Raw genomic sequence first — 19,262 nt, forward strand, 5'->3', positions numbered from 1 at the left:
CTGTCCTTCCGGTCCATGGAAACCAGTGCGTGTGCACCTCCACATCCGTGAAGGGAGAACACGGGGCTTCCAGGATCCCGCCCTGCTTCCTCTGAGCCGCTGCGTTTTCTAAGGAAATCTTATCATTTGCCCACAAAGTGGGGAGAGGCCACCGTAGATTTCAGAAACCCGAGTTTTCACCTTTTCCATTTGTGGAAAGTGTTTGGCGAAGGTGGTTAGAAACAAGCAGCCACGCGACTCAGTGTGTGTTTTGGGACCGCGATGGTAAAAGATCCCCAGGTTTGGGGAGAGGGCAGGAGGCTGTGAAATAAGGAGACAGAGACCGTGTGAATGAGAGCTTTAGCTCCACCGCTGGACAGGGAGCCACATGACCGCTCGGAGCAGTTGCTGGGCCTCCACCAGGCCGGCCCATCTTCTCCCAGGATCCTAATGTCAATTCAGAATCACAGAGGAGTCCCCTTCAAAACCACCTGAGTGATCCATCTGACACGTCATGGAGCTCAATAAACATGTGCTGAATGAACAGACACACGCACGTCTTACTCTGTGGACACTGCCACGCGGCTGCCTCTGCCTTGTTAGGCACCCTCCTAGCCACGTTTTTTTCTTTGAATCTGCCAGATCCTTCCGGGATTTGCCAGTGAGGGCACAGCTTAGGAACACACAGAACACACCAAGAGGGTACCCGGAGCCCTTGCTTAGGGTGATTTTTTTTTTTTTTAAGATTGAAAACATTGTGACACTTTCATGCAAATAAATGCATTTTCCCCTATTTTGCCTAAAATGTGTGAAAATGAAAGGTTTTTCTTGAAGATGAACAGACTACTCTATAGAGCGGGAAACCAAATGTGAGTGCCAATTTTGCATTTGATAATGAAAGTAAAGTTTTTTTAAACTTCCGGGAAAAGTCAACTTGAGTTCAATGACCCCATCTAGGGTTCAACAATGATGATCCATTATGTAATTTTTCTCTGATTCTGTTCATCACTCTGAAGTTGGAAATAGGCCCCAGAATCTTAAAAAAAAAAAAAAGTGATTGAAACTTTCAGTTTTGAATTGTAAGAAAATTTCCCCCAAAACCACATTGGTCTTTTTTCCTTATTTCTAGTTGCCTCAACAACCTGAGCATATACTTTGTTATAAGATGTCCAAGAATAAGAAAAGGAGACACTTGTAAAATATTTTATTTTAAATGATAAGAATGACTCTTTTCATTATTCAAATTAAAGAAGGCAAAAGTTGATGTTATTTTCATAAATTGACTGTGTCTTTGTGGCAAATCGTGCTGCAATCTTTGTGTTTTTTCCCCCAAGGTTTTATTGATTGCAGAAATTCACCTGTTTTCACATAGAATTAATGGTAACTGGAAACTGATATTAATTCTGTTATCTGTTGGCTGGCCTTAGTTCCCTAAACAAAGGCTACTTAAAAATCTCTGTTATTGATTAAGTCCAGATGGAATTCACTTCTTCCGATACACAAAACACGGGAAGATTTGTCCGTCTGTATTATTCCTCATCGAAATGAGCTCCTCTAGCTTTCTAATTATATTGTCTAATAAAACTAAACAGTCGATTCTATTTGCATATTATATGAAGTGTTATACAACAAACTCATAGCAGTCAATTAACATAAAAGCTAATTATATATCTCATCATCTTACAAGTTTCTGAATTCATACTTCCCCTGTTGTAGCCTAGAGCAAAGGAGGCTTGAATGTTCACTTCTAAATATTGACTTTCAACTAATATCAGAAGTGATTTCAATATTCTTGTGGATGAAAGGGGAGTGATTAAGCTAGATGCAATATTTGCTATCATGCAATTAAAATTTCTACACTAACTAAACCTCGCGAAAGAGAATCTTTGCAACAATATGAGATCAATTAGCAGCCACTTAGCAGGTTAAGTCCTGGTTCCATATCTGAGGAACGCTCAAAATAAAGAAACGTGGGATTTATTTGAGATGGCCGGACTGTCAGCAAAGAGACAGATCTACTGCGAGGATGTTTCCATGTCCAGTCGCACACTGCAACATCATCGCATCCCCGCCTAATTGTGATAGCTATCAAGCAAGAAATTCGCTACAAGAGGAACAGAGGCACAGTAATGAACGCACAGGGGAGGCAGCCTGGGACCGCGGGCCGGAAGGTGCGGCTCGGTGATCTAGAGCGAACCCCTCTCCGCTTTTCCAGAGAACCCAAAGCCAAAACTTCCAGCTACTCTCCACCTCCCCCCAGTGCCCCCTCCCCCTTTCAAGTGTGGGTAGGTCCTTCCACCCCCATTTCACTGCCCGCAGAACAGGCACAGGGGGGCAGAAGACGCGGAAAGAAGAAAAGAAATAGACACCAAGTGGGATCGAGATCAGAAGCTTTCAGAACGGCCAAAGTTAGGATTTCCTTCATTTACCATCGAGTCCTAACGGATCGCTTCCGTGCGCGAAAGTCCTAGCAGGGGAGTCGGGTGTAAAGGGAATGGAGATAAGGGAACAGCCAGTGGATCGGGTTTCTCCCGGCACAGCGATGGCGACGGGCTCCATTCATATTGTAATGAGGTTAGTATCTCCGGGCCCGGCCTTCCAGGGTGGAGGCTACCCTCCCCTCAGATTACAATAGGAGTTGCTTTATTGACAAGTACTATTCAAAACCTTCATAGTATTGAAAGAAAGACTTCGTTTTATTCCACTTGTCTCAAGACTTATTGCACTCTTATAATCAAAACACTGTGAGGGCAGAAAAAGGCCCAATTATTCTATGAACAGTCTTTAGATTTCCTGGAGGCCGCTCAGCCAAGTGGACTCATTTTAAACACCAATCGTGTGCGTTTTAACAAACGTGGAAAGAGCTGCGATGCTTCGGCGTCTTGTTCTTTAGAATCTTCCCGCAAAATGGGATGCTTTGATTGAGATTTTAAAATATATATTTTCTTAATCTTCTGAAAACAGCCTCCGGGAATCTCATGTGGGGTGCTTTTCCTTTCTTGTTTTTAGTGGAGATTGCCGTGAAGCACTTTCTGAGCTATCTGCCGACAAACATTTTCCACTATTCAAGAGCGCTTACTCAAAAGAGCCAACCAATGACATCTTTAAAAGCCCGTGTGCCTTCAGACTCGGAAAATCGACAACATTCGCGTGTTGATCTCTGGATATAACATATTTGTGTTAAAAACCGGCACCGTGCTAGTATACTCAAACATGTAAATGGACACTTGCAAAATTGAAAAAAAAAAATCCTGTTGTGTGGAAAGTTTTAAGGTAGAGACTGTTTTTAAAAAGTGCCAGCCCGGGAAACAGACAAAAAGCATCTCAAAAGTAAGCTGCGGAGGCCTTCCACCCATTAGCCTCTGGTTTGCTCCCATCTGAGATGCTCGGCACAGTTCAGGACAATTTAAAAAAAAAAAAAACATTTTGCAGAGTGGTCTCAAGTCAACGTGAAATACTGGGATGCGTTGAGGGTTCCCCAAGCTCTTCAGGCTCAGACCCCTGCCCCCAATGATCGCCACCCCCACCCTGTTTACTTTTCCAATCGGAAGGAGTGAGGAGGAGGGGAGAGAGCCAGAATTTCTCCCTTACACTTCGATTTTTTTTTAGGGGATAGAGTCTACTCCTCTCTGTGAAGTAAAATGCTGCTTTGCTGACACCCAGAAAGTGCCATGAACCGTGTCTCAAAGCCATCAGCTAAGGAGATACACTTAAAGCAGGCGCCTGGCAGAAGAAAACCATTATTCTGCTAATGATTTGCCTGATTAACTGTAATTAAGAATTTACCTCTGTGTTTTATAACTTGCAGACCCAATCCATATTCAATCCTTAGCTCCTGTAAGGTAATAAAACAGATTTTCGGTTTGCTAGTTAACCCGTGTATTGTGTTTGTTTGTTTGTTTGTTTGTTTGTTTGTTTAACAACGCAGGGCTCGGTTGGCATAATGGAAAGTGTAAGTAAAACACCATTTGTATTCGGGAGGCACTTTCGGCCACTTCCTTTAGGCTCCTTTGACTGTAGACATAAAAGCACACACACACGCTCGGGAGTTTGTAAAAACTTGGTGTTTCAGTGAATAAACAAATGCGGTGGTATATTCCAGCTCAATGCAGGATTTAACTGCGAGAAGGAAGGCGTGGGCCTGGAAAGGACCGGCCTCAAACCAGGTTTTGGGGGCCCCGGGGCGCGCCAGTACCGTGCACTCGGTGGGGGCCGCGGAAAGTTCATCAGTGGGGTGTCTCTGTGCGGTTCTCCCCCTCCGCGTCTGGAGGCCTCCCTCCCCCGGGGGCGGCGGTGCCGCGGGGCGCGGGGGAGGCGGGGGGGGCGGTGCGGGCGCGGCCCCGGCACCTGCGGCCAGACGGCGGGGCGCGCGGGGACCCTTTGTGCGCCCCGAGCGCGCCTCCAAGCCGCGCGGCCGCCGGCACCGGAAGGGTTCACACTGCGTCTGAAAGGGGACAATGGAGTCTGGATACATCAACATCGCAGAAACCGAGTTCATTTGCGATGCAGCCCCTTTCACGGCGGTTGTCATGCAAACTTCCTACTTTGATCAGCGGAGGGTGGAGAGGGAAGGAGCCCGCGGAGGCCGGGCCGGCGCGTCCGAGGCGCCCTTGGCGGGTCCCCGCCCCCTTCCGGAAGGAGCCGCGGGGACGCAGCCTCCTGCACCTTGACCTGTCTAGACGGGCCCGAGGTTTTGTCTCGGTTACCAAGGGCGAGGGGTGCTCTTTGACCCCCGCGCGGGGCGGAGGCGCTGGCCCGAGGGTCCTCGGAATCCTCGCCGGATTCCGGAGGGAGCGGGGCGCGCGGAGACGGGCACCAGCTGTTGCGGAGCCCGCGGCCAACCCGGCCGCCCCGGCCGCCCCTGCCGCCCTCTCCCCGGCGCCCCGGGCCGCCCCGCGCCGCCCGCGCCGCCGCCGGGACTCCCCGCCCCGACCCGCGCCCGGGCGCAGCCGCGCGCTCCACCTCGCCTGCCCGCACCGAGGGCGCTCGGCCTGGAGGGGCCCACGCGTCCCCGAGCCCGCCGCCGCTCTCGGCCTCTCCGCCTCTCCTCTCGGCCTCTCTGCCCCCTCCCTCCCTCCCTCCCTCCCTCTCCCCATCTCCCCATCTCCCTTCGCTCCCTCTCTCTCCGTCTATCCCTTCTCTCCCTCCCCCGCTCCCTGGCAAGTAAATAATCACAGCCGTTTTCTGCAGTCGGTGCCTTATCTGCATGTTCCGTGACCTTAGAAAATGATCACCTGTATAAGAGGACCTTCTCATTCGAATTTAGTTTTTTCCCGTCCACTCTCAAACACCCGCACTCTCTCAAAAACCCCGTGTAGGCTAACTTCTGAAATTCTGTAAGCTGTAGCATAGTCGTGCACAGATGAAAGGAGGAAGGCCAGCATCCTGGCGTTCAGGGGGTGGCCAGTGTCTCCGCGCGCCTTCCCTTCCCGCTCCTGAACCCCGTGCACGTGAAGGCAGCAGCCTCCCTGCCCTGTTGTCTTCACAGATGCCCTTAGCCCACTCGGAGGCTTTCCTAGCAGACCTGTTGGATGGAGTGTGTGAGCGGATGAACGACTACAAGCTAGAAGAAGACCCTGTGACCAAGAAGAAGGCGTTTAAGAGATTTGCTCCAAGGAAAGGAGACAAAATATACAAAGAATTTAAAAAATTCTATTTTTATTCTGATGCTTACAGACCTTTGAAATTTGCGGTAAGCTCTCTTCTTTGCAGGTGAATCCTGTGCTCCATGAATACATTTTTGTCCCCCCCCCCTTTTTTTTTTCTATTTGCTTGGGTTGTTGTGTTTCAATACACTGAACATTAAATTGTTATCTGTTTGCTTTATTGTCCTGCTACATTTTCAGTGTTGAGCAGGCATTTAGAAACTTGCCTTTGTGGAAACACCTCACGGGCTGTGGAGATGGGAAATATTTTCCAGAAAGTGCTGTTGCAGCCCCCAGTGACTTTAAGACACAGTTGGCATATTTCTGTGCTCCTATGGGGCTCCGGGAGGGATCCCAGTGGGTCCTGTGGCTGAGGCAGGGCTCCTCCAGGTTCCCACAGAAGGAATCAGGGGTTGAGACTCCTAGGTTAGAGTCTAAATTAAAATGAATGTCGTTTTCAAATATTTATCGCCAAATGATGGAGGAAGAGTGACACACATCCTCCTCACCCCCCTTCAGGCTTCACAGGAGAGAGAGAATTTCTTTCCTGAGTTAATTCAAGTATTTTAGCAGAAACTAAGTTAAACAAAGACTTAGGTATGGTAGCTGGCTTAATGCCAAACTTCCGTCCAGTATAGTGTTTATTTTAGATGAATGCTGGCCTCTGGCTTGCTAGAGTGTGCCTGGCAAAATATATTCCAATATATTTCACTTTACTTAATGCTGTTGAATCAGACAAAGTGATGGAAAAGCCTGTTTAAAAAATGTATTAAGTTCACACATTGGCCAAAATGTCAGGCATGCTGAACCCCTGAAATAAGGGCTTTAGCCGACTTTTGAAGATTTCATTTTAATTAAAAAGTATAGGCAATAATTCCAGGTTGAAAGTAGTCTGGAAGAGAAATTGCAATAAGTGAGTGTGCTTGCATTTCACAGGTTTTAAATAAATACATTATAGTGGAATTTAAATATTTTTAAATGCCATTTAAAAATTTTAAAGTCTTGCTTAATGAACTTGGAAAATGATTTGCAAGTCTCGAGTGAATGCCCTGCTGTAGCTTCCCAGTTCCTGAAACTGTAACCTTTGTGGGTCTCTAACACAGACATGTACTTACTTCACTTAGAATTTAAGATTTTTAAATGCCTGGGCAAACATGGGCTCCCTCTCCTCTGAAAAGTTAGATTATGGGGTAGGAGCAAAGTGAAATTATGACTGGATCTCTAAATGGTATGAAAAGAAACTTGCCTAAGTAACTGTCAAGCATGTTATCCACAGTGAAATTGAGGAGGAGTTGGTTTTGATTGCTGAGAAAACCTAATTGTTTTCACCCTTCAGACTCTGTTTTAAAACCACAACATGGATTATTATGTTAAATCTGAGGGAACCCGGTTTAACCATTTCGAGGAGCTGTGTCCTTTAAAGGGTGCTAAAAAAAACCCAAAAAAACAAAAACAAAAAAAAACGAAAACAAAAACAAAAAAACGGAAGGCGAAGACCTTTCAGCTCCACCCAGGAGACATTTCTTCCTAGTCTTGGCATTCCAATTTAAGGAAGAGGACCAAATACCAAATACAAAGGACTAGTTTTTCCTTCCTTACCCTTGTCTTTCAACAGGACTAATCAGTGGGTTAAGTCCCAGGAACATGATGCAATTAACATTCTGGGGAGAGAGTTAATCCAGGGCAATGATGTCTTAAACCGAAGGGGCTAATAAAAACGGACCACCTTGGCAATACGATTTTATATTTTCGGCTAAGAAAGTGTTGGTAAATGCTTCTTTTTTTTTTTTTGGTAAATGCTTCTTATGAGATGCCCCGTGCGTGTGGATCTAGCCACCTATGCCGTTATTCCGTTTCCGCAGTGCGAAGCCATAATAGAGGAGCATGAAGACGAAATATCCTCACTTATCGCCCAGGAGGCACACCACCTCGCTGACAAGCTGTGCAGTGAAAAAGCAGGTACTGTGTCTGATGTAACATGTGTCCTCCGCTCACCCACCCTTCTCCCTCAGCTCTGCAGCATCTTTTTTTTTTTTTTTTTTTTTTTAAACCGTGCCTTGCTGTCTCCCTGCCACCAATAGCTCTCCACTGAATCAGAAAGACACCCTGTGAGAGAAAACAGACAGACCAAACCACAGGGCTACCTCGGGGCTCTCTGGTTGGCACTTCTTTTCCTCTGCCTGGTAAAGGAAGTCTAAAGGACTCAGTTTCCAGATGTTAAGGAGCACATCCTCATCAGATTTGGATGGATCCAAAAACATTTTCTGTTTCTAAACTCCCAGAGATGGAATTCTCCATCCTGGATCAGGAAGGAGAATCTCCTAAAAACTTGCCTACAATGACAGAAGGTGGGGTCTTTATTTAATACAAGATTTTAAAAGTTTTTTTGTTTGTTTGCTGATTTGCGAGGGGTGCTGGATATTTTGTTTTTCAAGTTTATTTCCCAGAAATCCACTTCTTTAAAAAAAAAAAAAAGTCTTTTCTGGCAGAGGGTAGAAAATAATATTTGACTCATATTCTTACACTCACACCCCCACATGCACTCACACTCAGAAGCAGGAAAAAAAGGACCAGAACTTGATTTATACAAAGTTGAAACATATTACCCCCTTTGAGCCCTCCACCTGTTTGGTAGAGTGTAAGCCTTCCAGTGGAGTGTCACCGATGCTTTCTCAGTACATTTACAAGTCAGGAAGACTTTTCAGATATCTTTGACAAAATGAACGAAGCATATGGAGTGATTTAAAGTCCTGGGAGTGCTTTTATACAATTGCAGAAGCTTGAGATATTTAGCAATTGTTTATAATAAAGTATAATATACTCGTACCCACATTATCAGATTTAGTGCCAAACTCCTTAAAATAATACTCACCGCACCTTTGTAGACATATATCCATGTCATCAAAGGTTATCAAACAAGAAAGTCATAAATCCACGTTAACAGGGAAAAGTTTTCTTGCTCTGAGTAGATAATGGGATAGTTTTCTGCTTAAAATTCAGTTTAAAAAGATAATAAAAAGATGAAGTCCAGTTTTCCATGGAGTTCAGCTACATAATGTTGTAGTTTGTGAAATTCACATCTGTAAGTGCATAGCCACAATTTTCCAAAGAGAGTATTTTGGAAGTTATTCAGACAAGTCAGAGATGGATGTATGTATGTTTGAAGATACAAACAAAAATGGGATGATCAATCATGAAAATATCTGTTTTCCTATTTTTTCCTCACAAAGGGTTTGGATTTGTCATAGTCATCTATGGCAAATGCAACAATTTGCTCTATAAACACCTGTTCAGACCTTACAGAATGACCTGAGAAAGTTTGACCAAGTCTTCACAGCAGCCCTTGACACAAATAATCAGAGCCTGGGGGAAAGGCTCTGTCCCTAAATGCAGCAATTTGACTTCTTGAGTTTAATAATATCGTCTTTTCACTCCTTTTGCATATTTATAACTGGAAATAAAAATTCACAGGAACCCAAAAAAAACAAGAGCATAGGGTGGAAACCTAAGATTTATGCAGGACTGCTGGTGTGAAATAAAACATGAGATAACTAATTCTTAATAGCATTTGGTTGTTTAAAAACCGGTTAAGTGCTTACACTAATAAACATAAACATCAGTGCCTCAGAACTACTGAGAATCCATGCCAGCACCCCCAAAGGGTAACCACCTCCTGGCTTAGCATAGTGCAGGGGAGTGAGTTTTTCCAGGTGTTTCTCTGTGAGACATATTTATGGATGTTCTAAACCATTCATAAATTAAAAACTGTGAGCACAATCCATCTTAAAAAGAGGCTAGATTCGCCCCCCACCCAGACTTCCCCTACATTTAAAGTAAGTTAACACCACATAACAAGGTGGAGTTTTTTCAAACTTAAAAATTATTGCCAGAAAAGGCTAAAGCAGAAAGCCCATGGGAAAAAATTGCACTTAGTGACCCTGGTGACAAAGAAGTCGTGAGTTTGAACATACTGGGACAGTATCAGATTCCCATGTAAAAGGTGAGATGCTCACACTGTAGAAAAACTCGGCGCTTTCAGATGTAATGTATGTACAAGTATAGCAAGTGTCCTATGAGAGCACGGCGTCCATGCCCTGTTCCGTCAAGGTAATACTTTATCTTGTTCCATTGTCCAGCAACTTTGGTGTGAGTGATCTCCACGATTTAAAGATGTTTTAAAGATATGGCTGTGTGTGTGTATGTGTGTGCGTGTGTGTGTGTTTATGTGTGTACGGGAGGCTCAGAAACCACATTAATATGCTACCCAGTGTGTACTATGTGCAAGACCTTCTACACTTGAGGTCTGCTAAAATGTCTACATACTGCTTTTAGGGAGATTATTTCTTTTAAATAGATATTTCTAGAACTAGATGTTTAATTGGAAAGTTGGTCCCTTTTTATAATTTGTATATACGTGTGTACATATATCCATGTGTTTGTTATATGTGTGTGTATATATATATGAATATTGCTTTTTTCTCTTTAATGTAGCTCATTTCACTTTATTTTTTAATACTTACATAGGAGCGGATGAGGGTATATTCACAGACTTTAAAACCATCTTTCTTGAGGTATAATTGGCATAAAATTATAAGGGGTTTAAAGTATATATCTTGGTAATTTGATATGTGTATATATATTGTGAAAGATGCCTCCCATCTATTTAATTAACACTGGATCCTTTAAGTATTAGGGTCCTACAACGTACCCCCCCCAAACAGACAAATGAAGAATGATGGAAAATATATCTGTTACATTCAAAATGACCGTTTGGATTTAAAAATAACACATCAGTGGGATTTTCATGAACATTATGTGCCACCTTTTGAATAAATAAAGAAACCCTCAGTGAAAGGCGATAGATAGGATTGCAGATCGGTCTGTGGACGCCCCTGCAGCTTTATTCACTGCATAAAATAAAAGTTATCAAATCCGTCCTGTTCTTGGGGTGTGAGACAGAGTAATAGGGATACCCCATACATAATCTGTTTTTTTTTTTTTTCCCAGACAAAATAAGAAAAGTGAGTTCATTAGATTTCCTGATGGAAAATTTTGTGGCACATGACCCAGGCTTTGCCAGATTGTCATTTTAATGTCTTGAAGTCAAAATGGTGTTTCAAAATCTTAATAAGATACCAGGTCATGATAAAAAAAAATGTAGCTATATTCTACTGATGGCAGAGAACATACCACTGTAGATCATGGATGAATGGATACTCTGAGGTGTCTGGGGCTCTTTGATAGCTGGAGTGTGAGGGTATGGATGTAAATACAGAAATGTAATCTGTATACATGTTACTCCTGCTTTGATACTAAATCTTAACATTTAAACCATTAGACTGATGAATCTGTCACCTGATCATTTTGAACGCAACATACGGAATAAGGAACCAAGTATCCTGAGATGTTTAGCCTACATTTAAAGGAAAAGCATTTTTACCTTTTTGTGTATCCTTCCCAACACGAATGGGGGTGTTGAATTATAATATACCAAGTAATTACTTTCAAAGGCCAGTATATTTTCTTTTTAACGTAAATTCTGTAGTTAAAAGAATCCATAGCCTTTCTAAAGAGAGTTGGCATTAATTGCTTCCACTTAGAAAAGTAGTGTGTATCAAAGGGCTCCTTGAGTTAAATGCCAAGCATGCTGTGCCCCAATTTAAAGCATTTCTTAAATACTCCCAAGGCCATGGGCAAAATGGTACGATCCCTGGGCTTTGGTTTTTAAATATTCCAGGAAAAAATGCTGGAGGATAGAACAAAAATAGCAGAGCATTGGCAGGTGTTGAGGCCAGGTTTGGGGTCCTGGGGAGTAGATTCTACCCTTTTTTATGCCTTTGTGTGTATTTGAAATTTTCCATGATAAAAAAGTTTTTAAAATGTGCTTCTATAAAAACGTGTTTTTTACAGAAAGTTAGGGACTCACATGCTGTGATTAAATGTGATTGTAATGCTGTATAACTTTTTTTTTCTCCAGACCTCTGTGAAACCTCTGCTAACCAAACTGAGCTTTAGGATGCCAGTTCTACCAGTTAGTGAGGAGGAAAGCCACAGCTCCACAGGTCAACATCTGTTTCATATCTTCATTTCTTCATGCAAAGAAAGTTTATATCTCTTGTTTATGCCATGTTGTCTCAAGTGTGACTTTTTATTGAAAATCTGTTGTTTGGCATCATGACAAACTTGGTTCTTTCTATAGGGGAGGCTGAGGAGTGCATAAAACAAATTACCTTTGTGGATTTGGGTACTGACAGGTTTGGGAGTAAATAATTTAATTTTATAATAAGAAAAAAGTGAAGCTATTTCATAAATGAAATAAGGGTTTGATAATGCATACTGTATATTTTATCCACGTCTACAAGTATCATGTTCTATTTGATAAGAACTTGATTTGATTTCTTGAATACTTGATTGGTCATGAAATCAAGAAAATATATTGCCACAAATTCCAGATTATGTATACTTCTGGGTTATATATGATGATCAATAAAAGAAACCAACTTACTTTATATCAGGAATGAAATTCAAATTGCCAGCTTTAAACATAGAGTTTTAAAACTTTTTAATCTCTAAAATGTAATTGCGTAAAAAATATTTTTATCACGAACAATACGGTGGCCTTTCTCAAGCATACCTTTTGAATTCAGATGATTTAGAAAGTTGATTTATTATTACATTGTGTATTCTTCGAAGATGACACCAATGAGCATGCTTTGTTTTACTGAAAACTCTATTGCGTGTGTGTTGTTGTTTTTTTTTTTTTGAAAGACTTCCAGCTAACGGTTAGTAGGTATATTTTACTACTAACTAACCTATTATTCTCCCATTGGGGTGTTCTTGTCAGTGTGGAGATGGTGGGGAAGTGGGACTTCATGAGAAATTACCTATTGAACACATTTAGTACCAGGACATAATAACCTGTTCTCATATTACAATTAGTTCATTTTCTCTGTTAAATTTACATTCAATTGAATCTGATTTAATTATTTAAAATGTCAGGGTGTATCCTACACTTCTTTATTTTATTTATTTTATTTTATTTCATTTTATTTATTCATGACAGACACAGAGAGAGAGAGAGGCAGAGACACAGGCAGAGGGAGAAGCAGGCTCCATGCCAGGAGCCTGACGCGGGACTCGATCCCGGGACTCCAGGATCGTGCCTTGGGCCAAAGGCAGGTGCCAAACTGTTGAGCCACCCAGGGATCCCCCTACACTTCTTTTTAAAAAGAAATGCTCATGGTTGATGGTGAGAATTTACTAGGGAGGATGATCTAAATGCTGGCCCGAAGAGCAAAAGCTATTTGCCATGTTTTACATAACTGCCTAGAAAACATTCAGCTGAGGCTTTGGGGAAGGGATAGTTCTGAAACTTAGGAAAATTTACCAAAATTAAGAGGAAGCAGTTTCCACTTTTCTCCCTCTTCCATCCCACTTCTTTTTGGAAGTCAGATTTTTAAAATTAATGTCTCTTGTTTATCTGGGAAAACTGAGAGGCATGTCTTTTTCGGATGTGTCTGCAGCTGGTTACCAGGTATAAACCATGCATATTGTGACCCCATGAACCTGCATTACAGTGGACATAAGACGGAAATAGGATTTCAGAATCATTCGCACCATTTTCAAGTCACAGAGTAAAGTTGTGATTTAAAACACAGTCCCTACATCTTTATGTAAACCTGTCTATTTAAGATTAATTCAACATTTCGAATAGTGAGCTGTAAACATTTCCCAAACTTGGGCTTCCTTGTACGTGCGCTGCCCAGGAACGTGATGCCTTCAGGAAAACCTGGTGGATAGGTCCTCCCCACCACACCCGAAGCTGGAACATCTGTAATTGTGGAAGTGTGACCTCAGGCTTCCCAGACTCTCACTAGCAATTGTCACAAATTCTCAGATCCAGACACTGCTGATGCTTAGATCACAACAGAACATGTGGGCTCCTGTTTACAACCCAAGTGAACGTGAGAGGTATGCCTTCCTTCCCCGATGAAAGTGTCTCACGGATGGTTATGCTTTTGCTCCGACTGGAGTGAGCCACCAACCTTGCCTCTAATAGAGAACATGTAAGGTTTCACCGAATATGGCTTTTCAGTTTTTTCAGTTGTTTCTTATTTCCCAGGAAAAAGTCTTGTCTCTTATGATATGTTTGACATCTCATGCCTTTCTTTCCAGAGATTTTTTTAAAGTGTAAATATTGTAGTTAAGTCACTGATTAAATGTACATTTGTGGGATAGACACAAACCACCGCATTTCTTATGGCTGCAAATATTCTGGAGTTTCCCTGTAGGGCATAGTCAGGGTGTGCTGCTTTTGCTAATGAACAATAATGGGACAGAGTAGTTGCTCGCTTTAGCATCCCTCGGAGCCACATTCCTGCCTTCTTAATGACGTTTATTGACCCAAACCAAAACAAAGCAAAAAGCCTGGGAAAAAAAAAAAAAAAAAAAAAAAGGCAGCGCCCAGAGTGTGGCACAAAAGTTTCTCGGAGTCAATGAAAAGCAACCTAATTCTGGGTCAGGAAATTTCCTGAAGGAAAAAAGTGTGTGTGTATGTGGGGGGTGTGGTGTGATACTCATTAAAATAACGGGGAGGGTAGACACATTTGAAGCAGTGGTTTCAAGATGTGCTTTATGAGACAGGTTCTTTGGGTCTCCCTGGAAGACGCTGGGAACCTGTTCTCATAAAGAGAAACCAAATTGGCTGAGATGCACTGTTTATATTTTGTTATGTGGATTACTACTTTCTAAGAATAAGCCAAGACCAATGAATCCATTTCACCAAGGAGTGGAAAGTGGAATTGAGCCCAAGTCCCAAATGGGAGAGATCAATACTTTATTTACTAAGACAAGCCCTAAAAAAATAGTCAATAGCTGGTTATATTTGTTCTACCTATTTCTCTGCTAGGGTTGATATTTATTCATATATGTAATGGCTTTATCTAAATAAAAGAATTTTAAACTATCAATCTTAAAATTCAGATTATAATGGAATATGAGAAAAAGCTCTTCTCTGTTGTGATTTTGTGGCCTGCTTTAAAATTTGATACACGTTTTTTTAGCTAATCTTAAAAGAGCTCATCTTAAATCTTGAAGCCCATTCAAACATGTTGCATCATTTTATACCAAAATGCAATTAGCAGTGATATTAAATTGTCACAATACCTATTAGATACAAGTGTGCATTTTGTTTTGATTTTCTGCCTATAACTAAATGCACCTTTATACATTTCTTAAATTCCTCAGATTATTTGTCTACATTTAGGAACCAAATAGGTAAAAGACCTGATGAGATAGATGATACTGAAATACAGAATCATAGACAGTCATTGCCTTTAAGTTACCAAGGAAAAGATCCAGCAGGTGACAGTGTCCTCTCTGGAATCATACGTGCTGCCCCTGGCCCTGAACGTGTATTTGCTGAGGAGGAATCGCCCACTGATTTTGTCCATTTTCAGGACCTACCCTTCTTGAAGGAGATGGTGATTACATTTAATACACTATGAGCTCATTTGTCTGTAGGGACATTACCTGAAAAATCCAGTTTGGCTTCCTAAGGACAGTTTGTGATGTGGGATCTGAACTATCAGCTACAGTTCTCCACCCTTCTGAATTCTCGGAGGGCTCAGGAGACAGGTGGGAGGATAGAAACACAGACGCACGCCTGCAGATAGAAAGAAATCTGGGCACGCAGTTAGAAAGAAATCTGGGCACAGGGAAGTCAGCTGAGGCTGGGATGGCTCCAAGGTGGAGATCTCAGAGGAAAACATGTCTAGAAATTCCTGTAACTCCTTAAGGAAAAAAAAAATCATTCCTGTGATCCTTAATCTTGATGTTCAAGATTTTCAAGAAAGAAAAAAAATACCCTAAATCATAACACATCTAAGCAGATATCCTACCTCACAACAGCAAGATAGTTTTACAAAGCACATTTCATCTGCTAAGAAGTTCTTGGAGAACAACAAGCTATGAGGCTGTGCTAGAAGTAGAGCAGAATGGAATTGTGATAGGGCTCGTTATTATGGACCACAGATTTGATTTGACCAGCCACGGGTCAAAACTGTATCCCCCAAAACATAATGGCACAGAGTAGAAGCCAGTACAGTGAGGTGAGTGATTAAATAGGACAGAGAGAACCGCGTTCCCTCAAACCACTGCGTAGGCGACAGCCGACTGCACACTTGGCTGAGCTATGATACGACTCAGAGGCGCGCCCCTTCCCTCGGAGCAGATAGAGACTCCAGTTAACTTCCTCCTCCTTTTCGGGGATCTTAATAAACCAATATCTAAGGCATGCGAGTTACATAATGGAACGTCGGATGCCCAATGTCAGCTAATTAAGCATGGCTGAGACTCGGAAAGATCCTGTAAGTGATAAGTTAAAATATTAATACCAATTTTCAAACTTCATGAATAGCGAAGTTGGCACCTGAAGAGTTAGGATGTACTCCTGACATTTTATATTAAGGGTTTGCCTCAAAGCCGCTTTCCGAACAAGTGGGAATTTCTCTACAGCATAGTCTATGATTTCAACCCAGAAAGGCTCATGATAATCCTGGAGGTGACACCCCTGTCGACAGAGAGAGAAGATTTCAATCAGGTGATGTTCATTGTCTGATAGAAATGATCTTTATGGCTCTGTTGTTCTTCATCAAAGAGCGCTGATTACACACCTTCATGCCCTGTGGTTTGTAGAAGAGAGCAGAGAACCAAAAAATAGACTATTTGGCCCCCATTAAAAATGGACCCTATTTAAAGCAACATGGTATTAAAACAGGGCGAAGTCTAATACAAATGCACGTTCAATAAGCGTTATTAAATTATTAGACCTTAAGGTGAAAATATACCCTTGAACTGCCTTTATATGCAATCAGAGTGGTGATTAAATTTTAATGCCATAAGATTAAAGGGCCACTTGAGCAGGGGGGTGGGGGGGCCGGTGTTTTTTTTGTTTTTTAGCAACACCCCAAGTGGTGAACAGGAGATGTCGTGAATTAGCTCCATTTTGTACACTTTGTGGGTGCTGAAGCCTGGACCAGTTTCCAGAGTGGAAGCCTCCAGGCTGAGGCACGGGTGTGCCTGGCGGGCCGCTGTGTGTCTGCGGTGGCGCTGCCGCTCTCTGTGCCCAGGCCACGGGGAGCCCCGCCGGGCTGCGTCCGGGCACCGGCGGCGCAGCGGGGCCCTGCTTCAGAGATGCAGCCACCCCGGAGCAGCACCGCTGTTAGAACCAACACGCTCCAACATGGCCAAATAGAAGCTGCTCCCTTTCCACCTTCCTGAGTGAGGTACTTTGAACCTTCAGAAAAGAAATCTTTTTTTTTTTTTTTTTAAGAAATGCTTTTCCCCTCTACGTGGTGACTGAGTGTCAAACCCAGCTAAGTCTTTGTTCTTCTTGTTCCTACGACTTACTCCCAACGACGGCGGCATCCTCTTGCGCTCTAACCCGGTATTGAGCAACCACGCAGTGACATGATCACTCAGGGGCCCCTGGGGAGCACAGCCGGGTGACTCCAGCCCCTGGGCCCTCCAGCAGGTGAGGGGCCCAGGTGGGCAGCCCTTTGTCCCGCGCTGGCCTGCACCTCGCCCTGAGCAGCGGGAGCGCGGCCTGGAGTCCGGCCGGCCTCGTCCCAGATCCCAGACGAGCAAACACCACGGTCAGCCCATCAGGCTCAAACAAAGCCCTGGCTCCCTTCCATTTGTTCTCTCCTTGATGTGAGCCCAGCTCACCGCTCTTCTCTCAGGCTGGCCCCTAAATCCGAGCTTCATCCGCAGCTCAGAGTGAGCCCTGCACCAACCTGGAGAGGCTCCCCACCCTGAGCCCTCCTCCTGCGTGGACAGTGCCGGCCAGCCTCACGCAGACTCGGTGCCGCCTGCCTCAGGGGTCAGGTGCCCCTGTCCCCTGTGCCCCCTCAGCAACTGCCCCCTCCACGAGCCTCCTGCTGACTGCCACATTTCATCAGACCCCTGTAGGTTGTCAGGCCCCCCAGGGAAAGGCAGAGAGGCGGTGGGCAGGGTCCCCCTACATTCAGATGGGAATTTGGGGATTTTCTGTGGGAAGGGGGCCCATGCGGAGACCTCCCCAGAGGTGCCCTCCATGTGCTGGACAAGGATGGGGTCCTCGTTTTTGTCTGGAGAAGGTCACCTCCTCCAAAGCCACCACGTTTCTGAGGTCACAGTGGGAAAGGCAGACCCAGGATTGCCCCCCTCACTGGTGACAGGAAAAAATGCTGACCAGACCCCTACTGATGAGAGGTGGGGGCTGGAAATGTGTTCCCTGCCCAGGGGCCTTTAGGGGGAGCTTACCTGGACCCTCAGGGTCCGCTGCCCTGAGAAGGAAGAGGCAGAGACCATAGTGAGGGTGGGGAGTGACTGGGTGGTCCTTTCTCCATGCCCCTGGTGGCACCTTGGTGGGGGACGGTGTCTCCCAGGTGGCCCGTGACCCCAGCCCAGACAGAGCGGGACCCGACCTGGGTCAGCTGGCGGTTTTGCAGACAGGCCTGCAAGAACGCTGGGCCCTGCGAGCCTCCCCCGGGGCCGCTACCGAGTGGGTGTCCCACAGGCCTTTCCTTCCCTGCTCGCCTTCAAGCTAAACACAAACTCGGGTCATGAAAATATTTTGTCTCCTTTTGCTGATTTTTGATACAACAGAAAGCAGTTAACTTTTCTTTGTGCGGGGGGTCCCCAGGGTGGTGGAGAGCACGTGAAATCCCTTGGACCCCTCTAGAGTTTTTATCTATTTGATTAAGGGCCTGTGACCTGTTCACATCCCTGTCATCTTGCCTTTGAAAGCCTCGGGTAGGGAGAGAGTCTCCGACTGGAGCTACGAACTGAGGGACCTGCTCAGCCAAGGACCCTTCATCGAGCTGACCCTGTGGACTTCCATCCTTGGTTTATTTGCCAGCCTGATCTGCTCAGTCTCGAGCCCACTTAGCAGTCACTGCTGGTCTGTGTCTCCTCCGTTCTCCTTGGAAGACCACGTCCAAGATGGTCAAGTGCCTCCTGCCCCTGCTCCTCCTGGAGGCCTCAGGGCACGTCGGGGTCCCAGGGGCCACAGAGTGGGAACCCTTGGTCCTCCAAACAAACACTTGGGAGGTGCCATTCAGATCAGAGCAAGCTGTGTGCTGGACGGGGGTAGGGGTGGTTGGTGCCGCTTCCATCTGCCCCTCGCAGGAGGGTTCAGAGAAGGCACGTGGGTCTCTGCAGCTTGAGTCTCCTTCTTGAAAACCAGACAAAACAAAATGGAAATCACACACACACACACACACACACACACACACACACACACTGTTTTTTCTTATAAGTAAAAAGAAATACACATATTTAGAAAAATGTAGATTTATTTTTTTTAAGATTTTATTTATTTATTCATGAGAGACACAGAGCGAGAGAGAGAGAGAGAGGCAGAAACACAGGCAGAGGGAGAAGCAGGCTCCATGCAGGGAACCCGACATGAGACTCGATCCCGGGTCTCCAGGATCACGCCCTGGGCTGAAGGCAGCACTAAACCGCTGAGCCACCCGGGCTGCCCAGAAAAATGTAGATTTAAAAAGAAGAAAATAAAAATGTTCCTAAGTCCCGTCACTCAGATAATTGCATCATGTATGTATGTACACATGCATGTGCGCTGGTGGGAGTGTG

The 19,262-nt window shown here is 44.3% G+C and overlaps 1 protein-coding gene across 1 annotated transcript; it reads left to right on the forward strand.

The window, feature by feature from the left end:
• The first annotated feature begins 5,087 nt into the window (after positions 1-5,087).
• On the forward strand, positions 5,088-14,710 carry CNPY1 (canopy FGF signaling regulator 1). Its single transcript, XM_077849543.1, has 3 exons — positions 5,088-5,671; positions 7,487-7,583; positions 11,602-14,710. The coding sequence occupies exons 1-3, from the start codon at positions 5,342-5,344 to the stop codon at positions 11,637-11,639; spliced, it is 465 nt and encodes a 154-aa protein (XP_077705669.1). The 5' UTR covers positions 5,088-5,341; the 3' UTR covers positions 11,640-14,710.
• Positions 14,711-19,262: the final 4,552 nt, after the last annotated feature.

The sequence above is a fragment of the Canis aureus genome, chromosome 15 (genome assembly GCF_053574225.1).
Source record: "Canis aureus isolate CA01 chromosome 15, VMU_Caureus_v.1.0, whole genome shotgun sequence".
NCBI classification, from domain to species: Eukaryota; Metazoa; Chordata; class Mammalia; order Carnivora; family Canidae; genus Canis; species Canis aureus.

Coding starts and splice junctions, on each gene's coding strand:
- CNPY1 (XM_077849543.1), top strand. CDS start 5,342: ATGAAAGGAGGAAGGCCAGCATCCTGGCGTTCAGGGGGTGGCCAGTGT. Junction 5,672..7,486: donor ACAGACCTTTGAAATTTGCG/GTAAGCTCTCTT, acceptor CCGTTTCCGCAG/TGCGAAGCCATAATAGAGGA. Junction 7,584..11,601: donor GCTGTGCAGTGAAAAAGCAG/GTACTGTGTCTG, acceptor TTTTTTCTCCAG/ACCTCTGTGAAACCTCTGCT.